General features: G+C 45.3%; 1 protein-coding gene across 1 annotated transcript; it reads right to left on the bottom strand.

The window, feature by feature from the left end:
• Window positions 1-5,460: 5,460 nt before the first annotated feature.
• bsk146 (brain specific kinase 146) lies at window positions 5,461-23,104 on the bottom strand. The gene is made up of 4 exons (XM_078225969.1): window positions 22,916-23,104; window positions 17,924-18,094; window positions 7,231-7,433; window positions 5,461-6,305 (listed from the first exon to the last, which is right to left on the bottom strand). Exons 2-4 carry the CDS (start codon window positions 18,090-18,092, stop codon window positions 5,520-5,522), a joined length of 1,158 nt encoding a protein of 385 aa, XP_078082095.1. The 5' UTR covers window positions 18,093-18,094; window positions 22,916-23,104; the 3' UTR covers window positions 5,461-5,519.
• Between the last annotated feature and the right edge of the window lie 219 nt (window positions 23,105-23,323).

Consider the following 23,323-nt stretch of genomic DNA (forward strand, 5'->3'; position numbering starts at 1 on the left):
GTAACCCCTGCAAGTCCCCCTAACACTAAGAGGCAATTTAGCATGGAGTGTGAGAGGAAGCGGGAGCACCCGGAGGAAACCCATGCAGACATGGGGAGAATGTGCAAACTCCGCACAGTGACCCAAGGCTGGAATTGAACCTGGGTCGCTGGCGCTGTGAGGCAGCAGTGCTAACCACTGCGCCACTGTGCCACCTAGAACTTAAATCCAGAACTCTCTCCCTCCAAAGGCTGAGGATGCTGGCGAACAAGTGGAGCTTGAGGTTAATAGATTTTTGTTGGGTAAGGGCATGGAGGGATATAGAGAAAAGCCGGGTGCAAGTGGATTTGAAGTGCAGATCAGCTATGATCTAATTCTTTGCCGGAGTCGGTTTGATGATCTGATGGCCTTCTCCTGTTCTCATTGTCTGATGTTCCAACATGTTATCAAGCTGGCTCCTGATTGGCTGCTTTTGCATCATTTCCCAATCTGCAGTCTCAGCAGACACCAAAGCACATTGTCATTTTTAAGCCACTGTAAGCACTTTATTTTTGAGTGAGCTTACAAAGTTGATACACAAATACCAGAGTAATTCTCCTTCAATGTGATACTTTAACTATTGAATCATAAAGCTGTTCTCCTTCAGTATGCTCTGGCTAATACTGATCCTTCAACCAATAGATTTCTTGTTCCATTTCTGACGATATCTAGTGGTCTAACGGATAAGGCATCAACCTCCAGAGCTAGAGATTGTGGGTTCAAGTCCATCTAGGTTGCATGGCTGCACCTTTAGGGTGGCACAGTGGTTAGCACTGCTGCCTCACAGCGCCAGGGACCCGGGTTCGATTCCCGGCTTGGGTCACAGTCAGTGCCCAGTCTGCATGTTCTCCCCGTCTCAGCGTGGGTTTCCTTCGGGTGTGCTGGTTTCTGCCCACAGTCTGAAAGATATGCTGGTTAGGTGCATCGGCTATGCCAAATTTATCCTCAGTGTACCCGAACAGGCGCCGGAGTGTGGTGACCAGGGGATTTTCACAGCAACTTCATTGCAATGTTAATGTAAGCCTACTTGTGACACTAACAAATAAACTTAAATATCCTACATTCTGCATGTGTCGGCCATGTCCCATTGTTCTTGCCCTATTGTAGTGTACTGTATTCTCTCCATAGCTGGCTGATATTCTTTCTGGTCGTATGCTCTCCCTATTTCAGTAAGAAGCCTCACAACACCAGGTTAAAGTCCAACAGGTTTATTTGGAATCACTTGAAGGAGCAGCGCTCCGAAAGTTAATGATTCCAAATAAACCTATTGGACTTTAACCTGGCATTGTGAGACTTCTTACTGTGCCCACCCCAGTCCAATGCCGGCATCTCCACATCATGGCTCCCTATTTCAGTCCTATGTACTCCCCTCTCATATTCCTATCACTATCTCCCTACGTCTATCCCATGCCCTCTCCCTATTTCTGTTGTGCAGTATGCTTGCTTCTTACCTCGTGTGCTATGAATTCGATATTTTGTTATGTGCCAAGCTTCCTGCTGTTACACATCATGCTCCCTCCATTCTTTTTTCATGTACTGTGCTCTCTCCATACCTGTCGTGTTGTGTGCACTCTCCCTTCCTTTATTCCAACAAAAGGACTCGACTAAGGGTGTTATTTTTCAGTAATTTTAATCAAATTATAAAGAAAGTCTTACAGGAAGACAAATTGTATTGCAACCACTGAATCGATCTTACGGCTCAAAGAGCTCGGGAAACATTTTAGCTAAGAGCTAAAACTCTGGATACTAAAAGGACGCATCGCCATCACAAAACCACAGACAGTTAAAACCACACACCATTCACTGAGGAACGAAACTTCGAGGAGTTTTTTTTTTGAACAGAAACACACCCACTGCACTGAAATTCAAACACAGTTTGGTGGCACAATGGCCCCTACTACATCTTGGAGACTGGGTCTACATGGGGAGGTCCTTGCTGCTTTATGCGAGTGTTGCACTGTCTACAAGAAGCAATTGAGTGCATTACTAATGCGGGATGATGGACATTGACCATCTAAGGTGACTGGCACTCCTACCAATCATTAGCACAAAGCATGGCATTGGTCAACTAAGATTATCAGTTCAAATATAGTCTTTGCAAAGAAGTTTTTTTTTGCAGCTTTCGTCCACGGGTCTTCAGTGGATGTTTTCCTTCAAGAATTCTTTCTTTAAAATTTCACGTTAAGGATTGTGCTGCAATCCATTGGTCCTTGCCGCTGCCTTCTTGGCTGGGCACGGATGCAATATAGCAGCAGTGTGTGTGAGAGAGAGAAAGAGAAAGAGTGCGCGGACGTAATCCCACTCTCTCCAGGGTCACATAGTCAAACCTCGCTGGACCCTCCTCACACCTGGGTGACACTCTTGAGCGTCTTTGTAAATTGATACAAATGCAGAGCACATCAGTTAAGGTGTGTACAGCTCTCTTTACAACATCAGTTTCATAGCCCTATGTTTTCATTAGATCAATAAAAAAAATAGATATAACAATCCATTGTAAAATCATAAGTTAAACGTGGTACAGTTTCGTACATATTGCACATGTTAACATTAGAATCACTTCTTGTAAGCATAGTGAAGATACATTAGGATTGTGACCTGTTAGATACACAAATTCAAATATATATTTCTTTGTGGAGAATGCTGGGTAAGGGTAAGGGAGATTCTGTGGGTGCGGACTTGATGGGCCGAAGGGCCTCTTCTGCGCTGTATGTTCTATGGAACTGGACCTCTGAGTCCAGAAGTCAAAAACAGAACAGCCTGGCAACAGTAAGCACGGTGATGCGTTGCCATACCAAAAGGTGCATTGGCCCGGCTTGGCCAATGTTCCCTCAAATGATTGCTACAGGTTAGATCACGTCTGTCTCTTTACTGCTCGCTAATTTTTGCTCGAATGGCCTGAGTTACAAGTAGCCTCAGTGGCCTTTTCTGACTGAGTTTTTTTTTTTCAGTGTTAACTGGATATCCTCCTGGCAGGCAAAGTTAATTTTGAATGGTCCCAATGGCCGATAGAACCTTCTTGCATTGAACATAAAAACACTGAGGGGGGGGAGAAGGCAAGAGGGCTGGGAGATAGATAGGGGCTGGCAGTGCTGACTGAGACAGTGCCCTGCCCACAGTGAGAGAATCAGCTTCATCATAATAACAACAGTTTGGGATCACTCGAATCTAATCCACTGAGGGGTTTGTGTCAGCTGCCTCATTTCCACCTCCTGCCTGACTGTGCTTCAATTGCCCTCAATGGATTCTGTCAGTTTTCCTTTAGGAAGGTGAAGTTAAAAACACCCTCAGTGTCCACCGTGACAATAGTGTGATACAGTCAAGATCACTGCTGGGACCCTTAAATATCTGATACCTTCGCCAACACTGCACACACAGCCCATCTGCCCCCTCCCACTATAAAATCACTGCCGTCCAGAATCCCTCTGAGTGATATGTAAAGCCAGATCTTCCCAACTCTATCACCTTCAGTCTGAAATACAGACCGCTGGGTGAGCAATTGCTATCGATGTCGCTGGTCCGATATCGGTCTGAGCTCAGTGCTCCTCACCCATAATCCATGCACTGACCCGACAGAGAAAAGAAAAGAAAATGCCTAATTCGGGGACTCTCACTTCTCAGCCTTTTGGTTAAGTGTAAGCGCTCAGGGTAGCCAATGAGGTTAAACCGAGATGGTAAGTAACCGGATTCCGTGAGTGCATTTGGTTTTAGTTTTGGCAGGCATCATGATCGGTGCAGGCTTGGAGGGCCGAAGGGCCTGTTCCTGTGCTGTACTGTTCTTTGATCTTTGTTCTTTGAAGCTTCACCTGATGCTATTTTTCAAAGCCATCTGGGCCTTTTGGCTAAGTTGAAGCGTTCAATCAAGCCCAGGAAGGGCTGCAATGCCTCACCATCAGCTTGGATATTGCCTGACCGAGCCCAAGATGGGGTGTAATGTCTATTCTTGCCAGCTTAGATCTTGTTTGTCTCTCATGTGGGGCCCATGATTGGATTTAATTGGCTTTTTTGATTAGAAATAAAGTACTGAAAGGTAACAGAAAAAACAATTAGGGAGCTCTCAGGCTCACCACAGCATACTTGGAATTAACTAGCTTTTAATAGGTGGACTACTTGAGGCTCCCATCCTCTGGGCTTTTCAAAGCAGAGGTTTAACTCAACTCTTTTGGACATTGTGTGGACTAAGTACTTGAACTGAATGAGATTTATTGCCGTCTCCTCTCCCTTTAACCCAACAGCACAATTTTCTTATTATCCTAATCTAGTTTTGTCCAGCACCTGGTCTCTCTCCGGGTTAGCTCCTTGTTAAGTTGTAGGCTCGCTGACCAATGTCGCATGAGCCCACCACCACCATAAGCTTGGCCGCCACAGATGTGGTGAAGGATTAAACAGTATGGTGGACAGGAGCACCACAGCACCAAACGCGTTCAGGCCTCACGGTTACAGTCACAGTGGAACACAGAAGGAGAGGCAGTGCAGTTATGAGCCTTCTCCAGCACAGTGATGCAAAACAGGGACGCAGAACAGATATCCCAGAAACAGGCCATTCAGCCATCTAGTCCATACAAAGAGAGCCAGGAAACACTTGGGGAGATTTAAGTGACTTGGACTTCTTCAGATCTCACTAATAATTATCTACAAGTTGTCACAGGGGGCACATTCTTTAGCCTGAGATTGATCCACTGAGCTAACTGATCTCTTGAATTCTAGCAATGACCTCCAATGTTATTTGTTTTTGCTCAATCCGTATTCACCTCAAGGTCTTGTAAAGTCAGTCCATTATACTGATTATTACATGAGCTGTTAGGACATTTAGCAGCTGAGCATGCTGGTCGTGCCAGGGGAAGGGAGAGGGTGAAGGCTGCAAGGTAAGAACCAAGAAGAATAAGTTAGCCTGATCTGATACAGGAAGTGGCAGTCACAGTAGTGAAAGATCAGTGTAAATAGTGAAGACTTGTGCCGAGTGACCCATCCTTCTGCTGAACACTAACCAGCCCTTAGGAAGAAAGTCATTTGAACAGCAGCAGCCGCCGCAGCTTGATTATTAGGCAATGCCCTTATCTTTCACTTTTAACATCTAATAAAAAAGGATCCTTGCGTAAGGGACTGGTCCTAGTCGGTCAAGGTCCTAGTTGCGGTCCCGCCCAGTTCTTTGGACCATTGTGCTGCTTCCTCTCTTGATGTCACCCATAGCATCAACACAAACTGAGGGTATTGCTTGAAAAGTGTTTGGCTTGGGCCAAGTGCTACGCTTTGCACTTGCTCAGTTTGACTGACCCAAAGATGCGAAGCAACTCAGTCACAATTGGTAAGAATCAGCTTGGGGTGAAAGGCTGTGAAGGTCATGTCTGACACAGAGCCTCACTGGGAGCCTGATTTTGCGCCCAGTTGGTGGCTCGTGTTGACTTCCGAAGCAACATTTTCTTGGTAATAAGTTTGTTACTCTTTAAAATGGGTTTCCTGTCACATTTAAAGCCGCCTGCATCGTGGACATGTCGCAGTGCAGTCTAAACACAGATTTCAATAGGGGTGGCAACCAGAATCCTGGTATTGTTGCTCTCCCTTGTCGCTCTCTCGTAGCTGCTGTTAGATGAGAGGGAGCTAGATGTTGTCATGGAGGAGAAGCGCGAGGATGGCGTTTCCACAGAAATTGCACTCTTGGCAACGTTGCACACTGGGGACAAGCTCTGTTGCTTCATCCTGGCTACCAGATCCTCTTCAGAGGAAGAGCTCACATCAGCAATGCTGTTGTTATAATCTGTGTCCAGCATCCACCGATAACTCAAGTATCGGAAGATCTCTTTGACGGAGCACCTCCTCTCTGGCTCGACGGGAAGAAGTTTCCGGAACATGCGGAGGGCATCGTCGGTGAACCGCCTCCACTGAGATGGCACGCTGGCACCTCTGCGTTTCTGCCATCTCACAAACTCGTCATAGAAAGAGTCCGACAGTAGGGCTTTCTCCCAGGGGAAATTTCCTGTCAGCATGCAGAAGAGTAGCACTCCGAAAGCCCACACATCGATGCTGTAATCCACCGAGAAGCCCTCATGCTTGGAGGCATCACAAAGCTCTGGGGCAGTATATGGAATGGTCCCACTCACCCGTTTGACGGGAGTGCCAGCCCGACGAGTCATCCCAAAATCAGACAGTTTAACTTTGCGGCACTCCTTGTCGAAGATGAGGATGTTCTCTGGCTTGATGTCACGGTGTACCAGCTTCCTGCTGTGAAGATAGTCTAGAGCTAAGGCAACCTGGTGCACACAGCGCTTGGCAATCTGTTCAGGAAGGCCAACCTTACAGAAAAACAATGAAACATAGGTTACCATTTTTGAATTCTTCATTAATCACATCGAGATGAAGGACTTCAATCCTAACAACTATGGAATGGAAGAACCTAAATCCAAGGATATTAGGGTGGAGGTCCTTGGATCTAGGGATAGTGCAATGGAGATTCCTGAACACAGGATTCATTGAGAGGTGGCTTTGAAACTTAATGATGGTGGGACGGAGGTTTTCCTAACTAGGAATAGTGGGGGAGAGATCTCAAATTAATGAATGAACAATTCCAAAAGTCAGGAGAGTAGATTCAAGAATCGGAATCTGAGGACCTGGGCGGCACGGTAGCACAGTGGTTAGCACTGCTGCTTCACAGCTCCAGGGTCCTGGGTTCGATTCCCGGCTCGGGTCACTGTCTGTGTGGAGTTTGCACATTCTCCTCGTGTCTGCGTGGGTTTCCTCCGGGTGCTCCGGTTTCCTCCCACAGTCCAAAGATGTGTGGGTTAGGTTGATTGGCCAGGTTAAAATTGCCCCTGAGATGCGTAGGTTAGAGGGATTAGCGGGTAATATGTGGGGGTAGGGCTTGGGTGGGATTGTGGTCGGTGCAGACTCGATGGGCTGAATGGCCTCCTTCTGCACTGTAGGGTTTCTATGATTCTATGACCTCAGACTAATGGATAATGAGATGGAAGACTTGACACATCTCCAAACTGAATTAAAAGAAGATAACTGATTTCAAGCAATGCTTTTCAATTTTACCTTACTCTATTGAAAACCCTCAGACACTAATTTTTAACCATGATTTGATGAAAGATTGTTTCTTGTCCAAAGTAGATAACTGGATAGCAAAAACAGATTGGCCAAAAGTAGTAAAGGAAATTAGACAGCAGAATGTCAAGCACAACACTGATTGGCATTGGATTTCTGCTGAAGATGGTGTACCTGGGGAGGAATGATATCAAACAGGTCTCCTGCCGTCGCATATTCCTGGGCAAACACATAATATTCATCAGTTTCAAAGGCTATTCCAAACATGTCGATGATGAAGGGTGAGGCGGACAGGTAGAGGGAGATGCTGTACTCTCGGAGGAAGCTCTTCAGTTTGGTAGTCTTCTTCCTTAGGAACTTCAAGGCCATTTTGGTACCTGAAGTGGGGAGAGAATAAAAATTTTATCATTTTATCCACTGGCTCACTGATGACATACTTGTCGCTCTGAGGAACCTTGAACCCAACATTAATGTGTTTGGAGACATGAGATGTTTTGTACCATTACTGACGAATGGTTGCTGGGAACCTAAAGCCCAGCTGTTGAGTATGAGAGAGAATAGTCTTGTGAAGGAGCAAGCAAGAAAATTAAATTTGCCTCTTGAATCAGGTTAGGAAGAAAAATAAGCTGTGGGGAGGGTGCAACACAGCAGGCAACCACCAGAAACACTCCCCCCACCCATGAATGGGCCACAAGACGCCTTGGGAATTTGCTGCAAGCTGTGGGATGTCAAACAGTATTTAGGGTATATTGTGTTGCTTCCATAGCAACAGACATTGCCTTCAATAGAAGGAATTCATTGTGTATTTTTTTTAAAACATAAAAGACACTTTATAAATGTGAGTATTTATTGCTTACAAAGGACTGTGTGCCCACTCCAACTGAGTGGTGTCTGCGCAGCTCTACACAGTATAATCAGGAACTGTGTCTCTTTCTGGAGGTTCTAGTACTCCTGCAGCACTGCACTGCTCCTTAAAGCAACCCAAACGTCTGCCAGCCATAAAACAATACATGTTACATGGCATCTGTTTGAGTATTCAGACTGTGGGCTTTCCTAACTTTCCTGTCCGCTATTCCTGATGTGAAAAGCAGACAATGCCGTATCACATCCCAAAAACGGCTCAACATACGGCACAATGGATTTGCCTGAAACGTAATGTGCTGAATTATTATTACATAGCCAGATCAGATTGGTCAGATCAATGGGTGGTACAGCGGTTAGCACTGCTGCCTCACAGGGACCTGGGTTCGAATCCGGCCTCGGGTCACTGTCTGTGTGGAGTTTGCACATTCTCCTCATGTCTGTGTGGGTTTCCTCCGGGTGCTCCAGTTTCCTGCCACACTCCAAAGATGTGTGGGTTAGGTTGATTGGCCATGCCAAATTGCCCCATAAAGTGTCAAGGGGATTTGCAGCGTAAACACGTGGGGTTAGGGCCTGGGTAGATTGTGGTCAGTGCAGGCTTGTTGGGCTGAATGGCCTCCTTCTGCACTGTAGGGATTCTATGATTCTATGAAATGGTAGTGTCTCCATGGTTATACCAACAATGGGATTATGGCTCTTCACAAACCCACTCCCAAAGACAGCTCTAACTGTGAGAAGGTGACTGCCTGGCCTCTGTGCAGCTTGCACGTTGTTCAAGTGAGGTTCCTGCCAGCAAAATTAACTCAGGAAATGATCCCTTCATGATACAAGCCAGGATATTCAATGGTGTCAACATAGAAAAGTTACTCCACCTCCAGAAGCCCTGATCATGTTTTGTGAAGATATTGTCATCAGTGTAATATATTAAAAATCCCTGGCATTTTCTCACTTCCTGTGTGCAATATCTTCCTTCCTGGTGTTACTTTTGTCACACTATTGCCTCCTATTTCCCATTCTAAGTTCCGATATTCCCCAGTTCTACTGGAAGTTGCCCATGTGAAGTGGTCATGATGCAAGTTCACCCTCTCACCAATAGTACTACCCTACACCTTATCACTGCATCTCCCAGTCACCAGCTGGACTGCTGAGAAGGCTCTTCTGCTCCTACTCAGACTGATTGTATAGTATTTAACTTAATGACAAAGTATTTTATAAAAGCATCTTAAACAATACCTTATACCAATTAGGATGTTAGCACTATTGAATGGCTGAACATGTGATCCATCTAAGGCTACAATGCAGTCTCAGTTGTCCCTCGGCATACACCCAGGTTAGGCTTGGGATATTTCTCTCCACTTTCCTTCCTCTCCTTGTGCCAGACACAGGCCAGGATTTTACGGCCCTTCCCACCTGGTGGGAAGTTATTGTCCCACCAAAGGAAATGGTATGGTGGCACAATGGTTAGCACTGCTGCCTCACAGTGCCAGGGACCTGGGTTCAACTCCGGCCTCGGGTCAGCACATTCTCCCCGTGTCTGCGTGGGTTTCTTCCGAGTGCTCCAGTTTCTTCCCACAGTCCAAAGATGTGTGGGTTAGGTTGATTGGCCATGCTAAATTGACCCTAGTGTCAGGGGATTAGCAGGGCAAACGTGTGGGGTTATGGGAATAGGGCCTGGGTGGGATTGTGGTTGGTGCAGACTCGATGGGCCGAATGTCCTCCTTCTACACTTTAGGGATTCTACAAAACGTTCCTGCTGCATCGGCTGGAAGGGAGGAGGAGGGTAGGGGAAAGAGAGACTGTGACGGGGCTGGAAAACCCTGGCTACACAGTCTGCAGACAGATAGGTGTACAAGCAACCTGGAGCACTTAATTGACTACGTGAAGGCTCTCGGGATCTTTCCCCTCACATTTTCTCCTCTTCACTCTGTGGAAGGGCTTTGCTTCCACAGGTTGAGTCCCCGAGCAGCTTGACTGGGATTTGTGACTCTGTGTGCCACAGATTGGAGGCAGAAACCACATCTCACTCGTCAGCGGCGTGGCAAAGAATTGCTCCAATCTGAAGCAGGAACATGCTGTTATATACCATGCCGCTGTGGCTGCCTCAGTGTCACAAGTTCAAGTGAGTTCAAGTCCCACTCTGAGACTGGAGCACAAAAGTCAAGGTCGACCTTCCAGTGCAGTACTAAGGGAGTGCTGCACTGCTGGAGGTGCTGGTTTTCAGGTCAGCTGTGAGACCGAGGGCTTGCCTGCCTGCTTGGGTGGATGTAAAAGATCCCATGGTGCTATTTTGAAGAAAATATTTATTCCTCAATCAATATTAGATAACAGATTCTGTGGTAATTATCACAGTGCTGCTTGTGGGAGCATGCGGAATGTAAATTGGCTGTTGTGTTTCCTACACTAACGGTGATTACACTTGGCTTTGAGGCGTCCGGTGTCCTGGAAACAGCTATATAAATGCAAATCCCTCTCAATTTTCCAGTTTCTTCCACCATTGCGTAATGGAGCCAGAGAACTCTACACATCATGTTCATGCAGCATAGAAAGCATTCTTTCTGGTTGTATCGCAGCTTGGTATCGCTCCTGCTCTGCCCAAGACCACAAGAAACTACAAAGTGTCGTGAATGTAGCCCAGTCCATCACGCAAACCTGCCTCCCATCCTCTGTCTACACTTTCCGCTGCCTCGGCAAAGCAGCCAGCATAATCAAGGACCCCACACACCCCGGACATTCTCTCTTCCGCCTTCTTCCATCGGGAAAAAGATACAAAAGTCTGAGGTCATGTACCAACCGACTCAAGAACAGCTTCTTCCCTGCTGCCATTAGACTTTTGAATGGACCTACCTTGCATTAAGTTGATCTTTCTCTACACCCTAGCTATGACTGTAACACTACATTGTCTCGTTTCTTTCTCTATGAATAGTATGCTTTGTCTGTATAGCACGCAAGAAACAGTGCTTTTCACTGTATGTTAATACATGTGACAATAATAAATCAAATCAAAAACTTGAATAATCAGTGTAACTGTCTAGTGATACCAGTTTGATCTCGATGGTAGTCAAGTGCTCAGTGGTCATGTAAGACTTTATCTTCCCAGCCCTCCCTCAGGAAATTGTGGCAGGTCAAAGTGCTGGCTACCGGCAACAATGTTTGCTGCCTATCCACTCTCCCACCCAACCCTCGTACACTTCACTGTAACTAGAGACAGAAGTAAGTCCTCCAGCCTCGCCACCCCACTGAAAGGGGCAGAGGAGAAATAAGAAAGCAAAACAAATGTTAAAGCTGCACCATCATCTAATCAGTCCCATTTCTGGGTGGGTGGATAACCTAATGAAGACGCCATGCTTGTGCCATGGTTAGGAGATACACGACAACAACCCAAGGCACTCTAATTACTTCTGTCTCATTATGGGTGCTACTCAGTCCTGCCCACCACATCCCTCAGCAGTGGGTAGGCACTCTGCGCAGTGGATTAAGGGGCAATCCAGTTACACCAAGGCATTGATTCCATGCAGGGATAAAGGTGTCCCCACTCACTCAGATCTCGGTCAGTGCCACGTTGGAGACCCCAGGCAACAAATGGGAGCAGGACAAACAAAAACAGGTAGATGGCACTGTTAACCATAACCCATCCTCACCTGTTCCAACCTGGGCCAGTAGATAGCAGCAAGGAGCCAGTCTAATTCTCCCTCCACAGTTTAGGGGCTCCAAAGCTAACTGTCATATCCTTAACCATCTGACTGAGTTGTATAAATAAGGAATCAACTCTGGGACACTTGAATTATGCAGCCAATTTACTATAGTAAAATGTCCTATTGGCTACAGAGGAGGATAATCTAACAAATGTTGGCATTGAGCCAAAGAAAGACATTAAGACAGATGAACAAATGCTGGGTCAAAGAGTTTTAGGGATGTCTTCAAGGAGTAGTGACAGAATTCTAAGTTCAGAGTCTACATGGATAAAGGCACAGCTGTGAATGGTGAGGTGATAGCAGGGGAACGCATGCAAGGCCAGAATTAGAGGAATGTAAAAATTTCAGAGGGTTGTAGAACTGGAGGGAGTTAGAGATAGGGAGGGGACAAGGCCATGGGGAAACTTGAATACAGCGATGAGAGATAGTAGAGTTAAAACTGCCAATATTTCAAGAAAAAATCTCATCAGAATGAAGATCTGAGCAGTGTTGTCCACACTCTAGTTTTTAGGTGTCTCAATACCTGTAGAAAGCATCAGGTGAGAATCACTGGACCAGTGGAGTACACTGAAAATCCGTGCTCTTACTTGCTGCCATCTGAGGGAGCTCACTGTCTAAATACGATCTTGCTGGGTACAAACCGGGGGCTGCAGAGTTGCAACAGTTTGAAGGACCCATTGTGGAGTCCTAAAGACTTGGACATGGCCTGGCCCTGGAACAGCAACAGACACAGGCACACTTCCTAGCTGATTGTAAGGAGATTTGAATATCTTCATCTAATGATGCAGATGAACAAGGCCATAGAACCCACGCCATTGGGTAGCCTCAGGGCTGCACTGCCAGGCCAAGCCTCAGAAATCAAATATCAATCTCCAGGACACTACTGTGAGCTGTCCCAAGAGAAAAATCATCAGGAAAATGTGTGCTGTTCTTTTCCCAATTTTCATTACACCCTTATCTTTAATAATTCTGACAACATTAAAGATGGAAGTAAAGCCTGTTTGACTGGGTGAAAGTGGGAGGACAGGTAATGTAATCCCTGGGAATGCATCAAAGCAGAGTTAGCTGCCATATTCCAAGCCAAGTAAGGAAGAATGCAGCCAGGCAGGTAGGGAGGGATTGGATAGAAAGCTTTGGTGCGAATGAAAGAACCAAGGCTGAATTTGCACTGAGAAACATGATCAATGTTGATTTTTTCAAATGATCTCCTCATTCATTTACAGCGTCTCTGATGTTCGATGTGCTAAACGTTTGCTTTAGTTTTTAATGTAAATTGAACTCATCACCTTTCTAATGAATATTACCGTCAAATTCAGGCATTGTGGCTAGATTTCTTCATTCTGCATTGTGATAAGCCTGGACTAAATGAGTCTTTGTCAGTGCTGTGTGATTTGGGAATACTTTAATCTAGTTCCTAATGTATGATGCTGAACTTTGGCCCATTAGAATCATACTACACAGAAGGCGATTTGGCCCATCATGCCTGTGCCAGCTCTTTGAAAGAATGCCCTACTAATCCCACTCCCCCCGAACCCTTTCTCCTATCACACTGCAATGTTCTCCTCTTCAAGCTTATATTCAAATCCCTTTTGAAAAGTTACTGTTGAATCTGCTTCTATCACCTCTTTCAGACCATGCATTCCAGATCACAACTCATTTATTAAAACAATTTCTCCTCATTTCCTTCCTGGATTTTGCTCGCCGATTCTAGGTATCAGGTGATCTACCTCAGCATTCTTTTGGGAATCCGATGCCAGTTCTTAAAAAAATATTTTTTGTCAGGACATTGACGCTGGCAAGGCCACATTTATTGGCCGTCCCAACGATATGGACGAGTGATTTGCTAGGTCATTTCAGTAGGTAGTTAAGAGTTAGTCACATTGGTGTGGAGTAGACCAGACGGTATAAAGGCAGCAGGATTCCTTCTCTAAAGGACATTAGTGAATCAGTTAGGTCCTTACAAGAAGCCAATAGCTTGGTCACTTTTACTGATATCAAACCTTTTATTTCTTGAATTTTAAAAAACTGAATCCACATTCTTAAACCACACTGGTGTGATTTGAACTCCTGTTCTCTGGATTAGTCGAGACCTTGCTGGACAGAAGTTATTACACAAAACAAACTGGGCATCACTCGATATCAATAAGTGGGAAAATGGACAAAACTAGTGAGATATCTGTTTCAGACCAGCTATCGTTACTAATAACTGGCCCAGTAATATAAGCAGTACATTAACATATCTTGTCGATGGTACAGTTTGGTGGTTGCGTATCCTTCACACTGCCAACCTGCATCAAAGGTTCTCTGGGCTTAGGCAAATGGAGTATGTACTGACAGTGAGAGAGTGTAGGTGACACCAATGGCAGCACTCGTTTCTCTGAATCCTGAGGTTGTGGGTTCACGTCACATGCTAGAGATTGGAACATAAATTCTAAGCTGATGTTCTAGTGCAGTGCTGAGGATGTGTTGCACAGTTTTCTGGAGGTGATGTTAAACTGAAGCACCATCTACTGTCTCAGGTGGGCATTGTTACACAGAAGAGCAGCGGAGTTCTCTCCAGCATCCCAACCAATATTTATCCCTCAACCATCATCAAAAACAAATGTTTTGGTCGTTATCACATTGCCACTTGCAGTGTTCAATCTGGTTGCTGCGTTTCCTGCATGACAACAATGACCGCACTTCAAAAAAGTATTTAATTGGCAGTAGCCTTGGGGATATCTTGAACTCATGAAAGGTGCTATCTAAATGCAAGTTATTTATTTTCCAAGTTGGACACATGGAATTTCTCCCTGTGTGCACTCCCCGCTGGCTTTAAGTGTCACAGATACACTGAGCAGAAACAATTGCATGCAAATACACGTACACACATGCGAATTGGAACAACTTGTGCTTGCAATTCCCCACACCCCACATGCACACACACATGTACACTCTTACAGGGCAGCCCACAGGATCAGTAAGTCTATTGTCAGATCCCTATATAATGCTGATTAATTAAATTCCTATTGAATAGCACCATCACCCAGAATAACTGGACCTCTCTCCACCCAAGGCGTGGCACCTCGACAGGTTTCTAATTCTGAATGTCAGCTGTGTTGGAACATGCCAACTTGTCACATTTCTGTTCAGTTTGTAAAAAGAGATGAAAATGACACCACCACAGCTGGACGAGAACACACCCAAGAGCAGAAAGCACATCCCTCTGAATAAACACCTTCTCAGCCCAAAGGGAATACACAAAATGCTGAAGGAACACCAGAATCATCAACGTATACCAAGTTGGGATACACACTCACATAGCACCACACTGCGTACCAAGGGTGCTCGAAATAAAGAATTACTGTTAAGTACAGTGACTGTTATGATGCGGGCTAATATAGTAGCCATGTTGCGCACAGCAAGATTCCATAAAAAACAATGAGATCAATGGCCAATTAATCTGTAATTTCATTGGGTTGGTAGAGGAAGAATTATTTAAGATTTTCCTCAACCTATCTCTGTGCACACAAGGTGTTTCATCTGACAATAGGAGGGCGGAAATATGGCCCAAGCTTCAATCTGCAAACAACCAGGCCAACCGGAGCCCGGAAGCCTGACCAGGTCTGGATGATCATTTGCACCACAGTTCAAATGGACAAAGATTTGATTTAACAGGTCATTGTAGGGACAGTGCCTCCATCGATACAGTTCCCTCTCAGCTGTTGGCTTTGACTCAGTCAATAGCGCTCTAACTGCTGAGTTGTACAAGTCCTTTTCCAGAGATCGAGCACATAATGTAAGCTGACATCCCAGGGCCGACTGAGGGAGTGCAACACTGTTGGAGGTGCTGTCTTTTGACCTTGACCTTCCTCTAGGCAGACATAAAGCACCCCAATTTAAGAGAAAAGCAGTGAGGTCTGGGCAGTGTTGTCCCTCAAGCAACACCATTAAGACATGATCTACTCCTTGATGACTCTGGTGCAAACTGACTGCTGTGGTTCCTGCACTTCAACAAGGACTACTCTTCCAAAATACTTCACTGACTGTAAAGTGCGTTGGGACTTCCTGAAAGGACAAAAATATATTTTTGCTTTTCAGACACTGATAGTCTTGTTCTTTATGTTTAGTAATCCTTCTGTCTATAAACAAGTCTGGATCGGAGATCTGACCCAAACTAATCAATAACTTATTGCTGGGATCTGGATGGTACAATATGTTAGAATTCAGCTGAGTCACTGAGCACAACAATGGAGGCTGATGCTCTATTGCAGTACTGAGGGAGTGCTGCAGTTCCAGAGGTGCTGGCCTTTCCAGGAAAGAAGAATCCAAAGCCCTGGCTACTCCCTCGGATGGTTGTAAAATATCCCATGGTATTATTTCCAAGATGAGCATGGGAATTCCCGAGGTCAAACCTAAGACCAATGTCACAAAACCAGATGATCTGGTCATTATCACACTGTTGTTTATGGGAGCTTGCTGTGCACAAATTGGTCATCATTAACAACAGTGACTTCCAAAGCATCTCATTGGCTGTAAAGTGAGATAGGATATCCTGAGGTGATAAAGGTGTGACATTTATACAAGTTTTTTTATTTTTTATTTAAAGATAAGGGAGGTAGAGAGATGGGGAGGTTTAAGTAGGAAATTTTAGGCTTAAACAGCTGCGGCAACACAACCATACCCAAGCAAGATCACATTGCAGTGGGCAATGAAGATCTCTGAACGGGGCCTGATCGGGTATATTGTGGTTATGTTACTGGACTAGTAATTCACAGGCCTTGACTAATGATCCAATGACATGAGTTTGAAGCCCACCACAACAACAATTTAAATTCAGTTCATTTAATTAATTTGGCAGAAAGAGCTAGTCTCTCAGCAGGGACCGTGGAACATGCAAGCTGCTGTTAAAACCAATCTGGTTCAATAATGTCCTTTCGGCAAGGGAATTTGCTGTCCTTACCCAGGCTGGCCTTTTGAATGCAGACCTACAGCAACATGGTTGATGCAATACACTGCCTTCGAAAATGGCCTGGCCAGCTACTCAGGTGGTTCTGGAGAGCTATTCGGAAAATCAATACTGGACATGTCAGTGACGCATGCGTCCTATGAACGAATTCTCTGATGGTTACTGAAGTTGCCATGGCTTCAATGTTAACTACACAAATAAGTTAGAAGTGGAGCTTTACTCTACAGTTGTAGTCAAAGCAGCCACAAGGGTAATGGGAATGTCATGTTGGTAACCAGGCGTGTTTCACAGCTTTAGGCAGTAACACTGTAAATTGCCGGGTAAACACAGAGAATTCTGTTTTATGTTACACCTCGCTTGAAGTAAGCTATTAATTAATTGGATATGAAGTATAGTCACATAGCTAGGGTTTGAGAGGCAGCTTTGTACTTCAACTGAACAAAAATAACATCATATATTTATTTGACATCCCAAGGCACTTTGCAAAAGCATAATCAGATAGAAGTTGAGGACAAGCCAATGATCAAATACTTGGTCAAAGAAGGCTGCTCTAAAGAGGGTCCCAAGTGTTAGTTGTGGCTCAGTTGGTATCACTGCTGCTAGTGCCGCTACAGAGACCTGAGCACAACAATGGAGGCTGATGCTCTATTGTAGTACCGAGGGAGTGCTGCAGTGCCAGAAGTGCTGGCCTTTCCAGGAAAGAAGAATCCAAACCCCTGGCTACTCCCTCGGTCGGCTGTAAAATATCCCATGGTATTATTTCCAAGAAGAGCATGGAAATTCCCGAGGTCAAACCCAAAACCAACATCTCAAAACCAGATGGTCTGGTCATTATCACACTGCTGTTTGTGGGAGCTTGCTGTGCACAAATTGACTATCATTAACAACAATGACTACCAAAGCATCTCATTGGCTGTCAAATGTGTTGTGATATCCTGAGGTGATAAAGGTGTGACATTTATGTAGTTGTTCATTTTTATAAAGGCGAGGGAGGTAGAGAGATGGGGAGGTTTAAGTAAGAAACTTTGGATCTTAGGGCTTAAACAGCTGAGGCAACATAACAAATAGTGCAAAAAAATGAGGGAAGAGGGCACCGTAAAGATCAGATTGAATGAAACATCTTGTTCTTGCAGAGTCATTGAGCTTGGGAAAACCCCAGAGACAGAGAGAAATTAGATTTAAACATAAATGAGAACTGTTATCTAAAGACATTGGGAAACTCTGTGGGACAATGGACGGAGGGGCCATTAATAAACTTAACTCATGGCTGATGCCAGGAATTGATGTAAAGAAAGGGGATGTTTCAGAGCAATCCCGAGTGTCACTCTACAAATAGGAAGAAACTGCCGCTGCAATTGCTACATACCTCTGACCTTGTGGATAACCAGGTCAACCTTGCCATAGGTGCCTTTTCCCAGCTCCCTGATCACCTCGTAATATTTATTCACCTCCAGCCTCTCCAGGTTCTGAGCTGTGAGCAACTGCAGCTCCTCCAGAACATCACTTGCTCCTCGAGTCATCAGTGAAGAATTCATGGCTGTTAATGGAGGCAAAATGCATCAAAATCATTCCCAGCTCCCAACTCAAAGCTTTCTCCCTACAGGAAAAATGAGGCATTGTCAACATGCCTCAGTCATCAGTGGTTTACATTCCGATTCAAACCTCAATTGTTGACCTAAAGCCACTTCAGCAATGATCTATCCTGGGCAGCACACCCATCATTGTGCCTCGCTTTGATAACAATCATTCCTCGGACTAGGGGGACTAGGAGAGATCATTTGGGCAGCACTATTTCTCTTGCCCTGGTACTCTTTATGCAACATTGCAATACCCTGGCAATGCATGCCACTGCACAAATCAAGTCCAGAAACGTGCAAGTTTGGTCAGGGGGTGTTACACCAAATCATTTACCCTACTGTTTATTTTTTCCAATCAATTGCCATCATTTGAGGCATATTCAATCTCATGTTCACGATGCCAATCAAAGGCAACTTCCCAATATCACTAAATCTGCCATTCCCTATTGCCCATACTAACACTCATTTATATCAGTGTATCATTAGACAGTCTGCTAATCACAGTGGTATCTGCCCATTAATAGCTGCGCTGTCAGCTGTAATAGTAATATCTGGTCTGTCGATCACAGTGATATCTGCCCAGTAATGTCTGATACACGTACTCTAATTTACTACAACAGTCATCCTATCCCAGTGTGCTTGAATTTCCTTGTCATGTCTGCATCTCTCAGACTTGGCATCACTGTATATCAAAACACAGGTCACTGGACATTACTAGATAGATACCAAATGGAACAGAAATTCTCTTAACTCAAAAATGATAATTAGATTGGCAGAGTGTGTCAGACTAAATCTGTTTGACCCCATCATCTTCACTTACAGGCTATAGAACCTTGGGGTTCGGCTCAAGTGAGGCATGTCCACCAAGGTCGGGTTTTCTGACCCTGTATTTTGCCAAGAAGAACTTGGCTTTATTTCACACCCAAGCTGCACCTAACCTGGAATTAACGCTTCATTGCAATTGGACTTGAAGCAAAAGAATCTGCATTTAAAGGAATATATATTTACACATATCCCATTCTTGAAGATCTTTACAAACAGTAGGCTACTTTTGAATTGCAGTCACTGATGGGTACACAAATGTGGCAACTGATTTGTGCATAGAAAGATCCCACAAGCAGCAGCTGATTGAATGACCAGATGACATGTTTTTGGTGCGGCTGGCAATGTTGGCCACGACATCATATTTTAAAAAAAATCCCTGCTCTGTGAATACCCGTCATGGAATCTTTTACTGGTTTGATGTCTCCTCTAAAGGCCAGCACCTCCCCGAAGTGCTTCACTCCCCCAGTATCGCTTTGGAGCGTGAACTATGTGCTTCAATGAAGTAAGTACTTTGTTGGAGACTCAGTGGCCACAGGTCCATTCTCAGTTCCTGCTCTGTGTTTCGATAGCTGACCTTGGCTGGGCTGCTTTCTGGGGCAGCATGGTGGCACGGTGAATAGCACTTGGGTCACTGTGTGGAATTTGCACGTTCTCCCCGTGTCTGCGTGGGTTTCTTCCGGGTGCTCCGGTTTCCTCCACTGTCCAAAGATGTGTGGGTTAGGTGGATTGGCCATGCTAAATTGCCCCTTTGTGTCAAGGGGACTAGCTAGGATAAATACATGGGGTTATGGAGATAAGGCCTGGGTGGGATTGTGGCCGGTGCAGTCTCGGTGGGCCGAATGGTCTCCTTCGGCACTATAGGGATTCTATGATCTAGAAGCTGCACAGCAATTGGAATGAGCCTAGATTCTGATTTATATCACACACACAAACAGAAAATGCTGGAAAATCTCAGCAGGTCTGACAGCATCTGTGGAGAGGGAATAGAGCTAATGAAGGGTCTTCCAGGGTGGAATTTTCCCATTCCACCTGCCATGGGAATCGTATCGAGCAGGACAGAGACCATGCAAAGGTCCACTGACCTCAGGTGGGATTTTCCGGCCTTGGGGAGAGTGTGCGAGACTTGCTGAGACTTTCCAGCATTTTCTGTTTTTGTTTCAGATTCCAGCATCCGCAGTATTTTGCTTTTATCCTGATTTATATCCACTACTGGAGGATAGTGAATGAGAAAGGGAGGGCTCGATGACAGTTCAGTGCATTGACAGAATATGGAGATGAGTCTTAACACGTTGCTCAGTGCCCTTTCAGTAAAGTGTGTTTACCCAAATACAGAGATTGCAAAGGATGCAAGCCATCATCACACGCCCCCCGGGTGATGGTGCAGTGATGAGAATTATGTGAGGTTTCCTCATTCTCCAGAAAGCAAATAGACGCGTGTGTCAAACAGTTTACACCAAGGCCTTTCACACCAGAGACAGGCATTCGCCTGGCTGTGTCTGCATTTAAATTTGGCTTGCTTGGGATCAGACAAACATGCTGAGGGATAAATGGGCGGGGGGGGGGGGGGAGGGGGGGGTGGCGGGGGTGGGGGGGGGGGGAGAGGAGGGGGGATGGATTGCTTCATTCAAAGAATGGCAAAACTGGGAAAAGGATTTGATTTACTATTGTCACATGTATTAGTATGCTGATCCCTATTTGTGGATCTCTCTGTCCCCAATGTTTCTGTTTTCTCCATTGCTATCCACCAGTCCTCGCCTGCCTCCAACCACCCATTCCCATCGGACTCATTTTCTGTCTCAATGTCCCTCCCTATTCCTCCTTTTGTAGTTTGATCTTTCTTGCCCTCACCCTGTCTTTCTCTGTTTTTTATTCCTTCCTGTTGTTCAGTTGCCACCCCTTGCTTTGTCACTGCTCTGTTGTTCGGATCCCTGTGTGCACATCTCCTCTCCTCCTGCTTGTATCCATCGCCAATACTGCGTGACCAGCCTACCAGATGCGACAACACCCCACAGCAACCCCCCCCCCCCCCCGTCCCACCACCCCCCCACCCAGCGCCTTTAGGAATATTAACACGTCTCCTTGTAAATAAAGCTCCATCCAGCCTGCCTTGCAACCAGGCGCTGAATATTAATCCTCTTGATTATCCTGACACTGCTATTCCCACTCCCCTATTAAAATGCATAGGATTTTGCTCTTCAAGATTCACTGAGCAGAAAGGGGGGGGGGGGGGGATCTGGAGGCTGTGCAGGATGAAGGAGGTTAAGAAACAGGCATTATTTATGAAGTATCCTTTAATTAAAACAAACCATTAAACCAGACAGTAAGTGAAATGTTGAAATTTACTCAGTCTTGCATCCTGAAGGTGCTCTGATACTTAATTAGAATAATTGTAGCAGTGATGTATTTATGAATTACTGAAGGAGGCCATTCAGTCTATTGTTTCCCCTGCTAGCAATTAGTGCCACTCCCCTGCCCTTTCCTCATAGCCCTGCAAAATATCCCCTCAATCCTCTTTTGAAAGTTACTGTTGAATCTATTTCCACCGCATTCACTGATCAGAACCACTCGCTGCGTAACACAAAATTCTCCTCTTTTTTTCCCTCTGTTAATTCTGCAAATAAAAGGGACCTTGAAGGTTCAGTTCCCTTGCTGATCACTCATTAGAATGAAGGCTGTTTAATATTCATTCATATTTGCCTCGGATGGAATTTGGCGGGGGGTGGGGGGGGGGGGATGGGGGCTAATACGCGATCAGTAGAAAATGGTCAGAGATACAGAAACAGCAGGTCTATACACACACATACACAGATACATCAAACACAACATACAGCTCCCCTATTCCTGGTGCTTTAGTCTTGGGCTTGGCCACAGAACATGCCCATCACATATAGTGGTGTCAGGTATGTTTAATACAAGGGGGAGTGAGTAAACACCATACACATTCTCAGTCAACATCTGACCAGGTGATTTGCTGCACTGTTATGGGTGTCTTAGGCTTCCTGCAATTTTCACCCACCCTCAATACTATATACACACAGTAAGTGATCTATCCATATCAACACAGCCCGAGCCAAAAAACCAAACCATCTCCAATCGCACCCAGTGCAGAGGGATCTTTAACAATGCAGATTTCGTTTTTTTGAGAAATTAGGAGTATTATTTGAAAGCAAAAACAAGACTCCAGCACCTGCCTTCCCAAATCCCAGGAGGACAGAGCCATAACAACAAAACTGTTCCTTTTCCCCAGAAGGTAATAAAGAAACAGCGCCCGTGTTGAATCCAGCCATTATCACTTTGGTTCCTGTTATTTGCTGAACAATTGCGCTCAATGGCCAAACTGAAACGGGGAAAAACGCAGCATTTTTATCTCCTTCTCCTGGAATTCTCCAAATCGGCGCTTGTTTGCCACTCTACATATGAAGCAGGGCACAATGCAGCTTTACAATGCTTAGAGAAAAGGCACACGCCTCTGAATTAACTAGGAAGCACCGCAGTAGCACAATGCACTGGAGAGGGCAGACAGAAGCAGCAGCTGGATCGCTCCAAACCGCTGTCCTGGTGACCAGCCGCCTGCATTGGTGCCAAGATCACCCTTGCATCCTCTCATTCTGCACTGCATCCATTACACGGGCACAGACTAAACCTTTGACATTCTTGCAGCCAGCAATCTTCTCCTGTCCACTGGCATCACCTCTCTGTGCCTATACGAGACCAACGTACATGCAATTAATAATGTACACATTTGAGACTAAGGCATGTGCAATTAATATATGTATATAACTATACATATTCTCGATGTTAGAATATTAATTTTTAGATTGCATTCCTTATTATCGTAAGCAAATTAACACAGCAAATAGATATCCCATTGCTGAATGTTCTCTTTTAGTGGTTTTCTTTTGTTTTATGCAAACAAATCTTTTTTCTCTTGCTGTGCAGCCTGCAAGGTGTCTCACCTTAGCGCTGGGATACCTGGCCACTGTGCAGCCCAGATGGAGGGTAAGGATGGAAGTGGTGGTGCTTGCAGCAGCTTCTGATGGTAGCATTGAGTTGCTCCTTTGTTTGAGAGTGCCTGCTCCTCTTGTCTTTAACTGCCCCTTTGTGATGGTGTTTTGTTTCCTCTCTCCCTCAGATGGAATTGCAGTTCATTACAGTTACCCTCCCTCCCTCAGTCTGTCTCAGAACAACACTCCCCTCTCACTCTCCTGCTTTCAGTTTCCAGCTGAGGGACATTTAAAGGGACCCGGACCAACCAGCTGACAGCTGGGTCCTGCCCTGAATCTCCAATGCCCAATCAGAGACCAGCAGTTGCAGCAGCCGCCAATCACAATCTCGACTTTGCAGCCATCGCCAATGAAAATGCG

The sequence above is a fragment of the Mustelus asterias genome, chromosome 12 (genome assembly GCF_964213995.1).
Source record: "Mustelus asterias chromosome 12, sMusAst1.hap1.1, whole genome shotgun sequence".
NCBI classification, from domain to species: domain Eukaryota; kingdom Metazoa; phylum Chordata; class Chondrichthyes; order Carcharhiniformes; family Triakidae; genus Mustelus; species Mustelus asterias.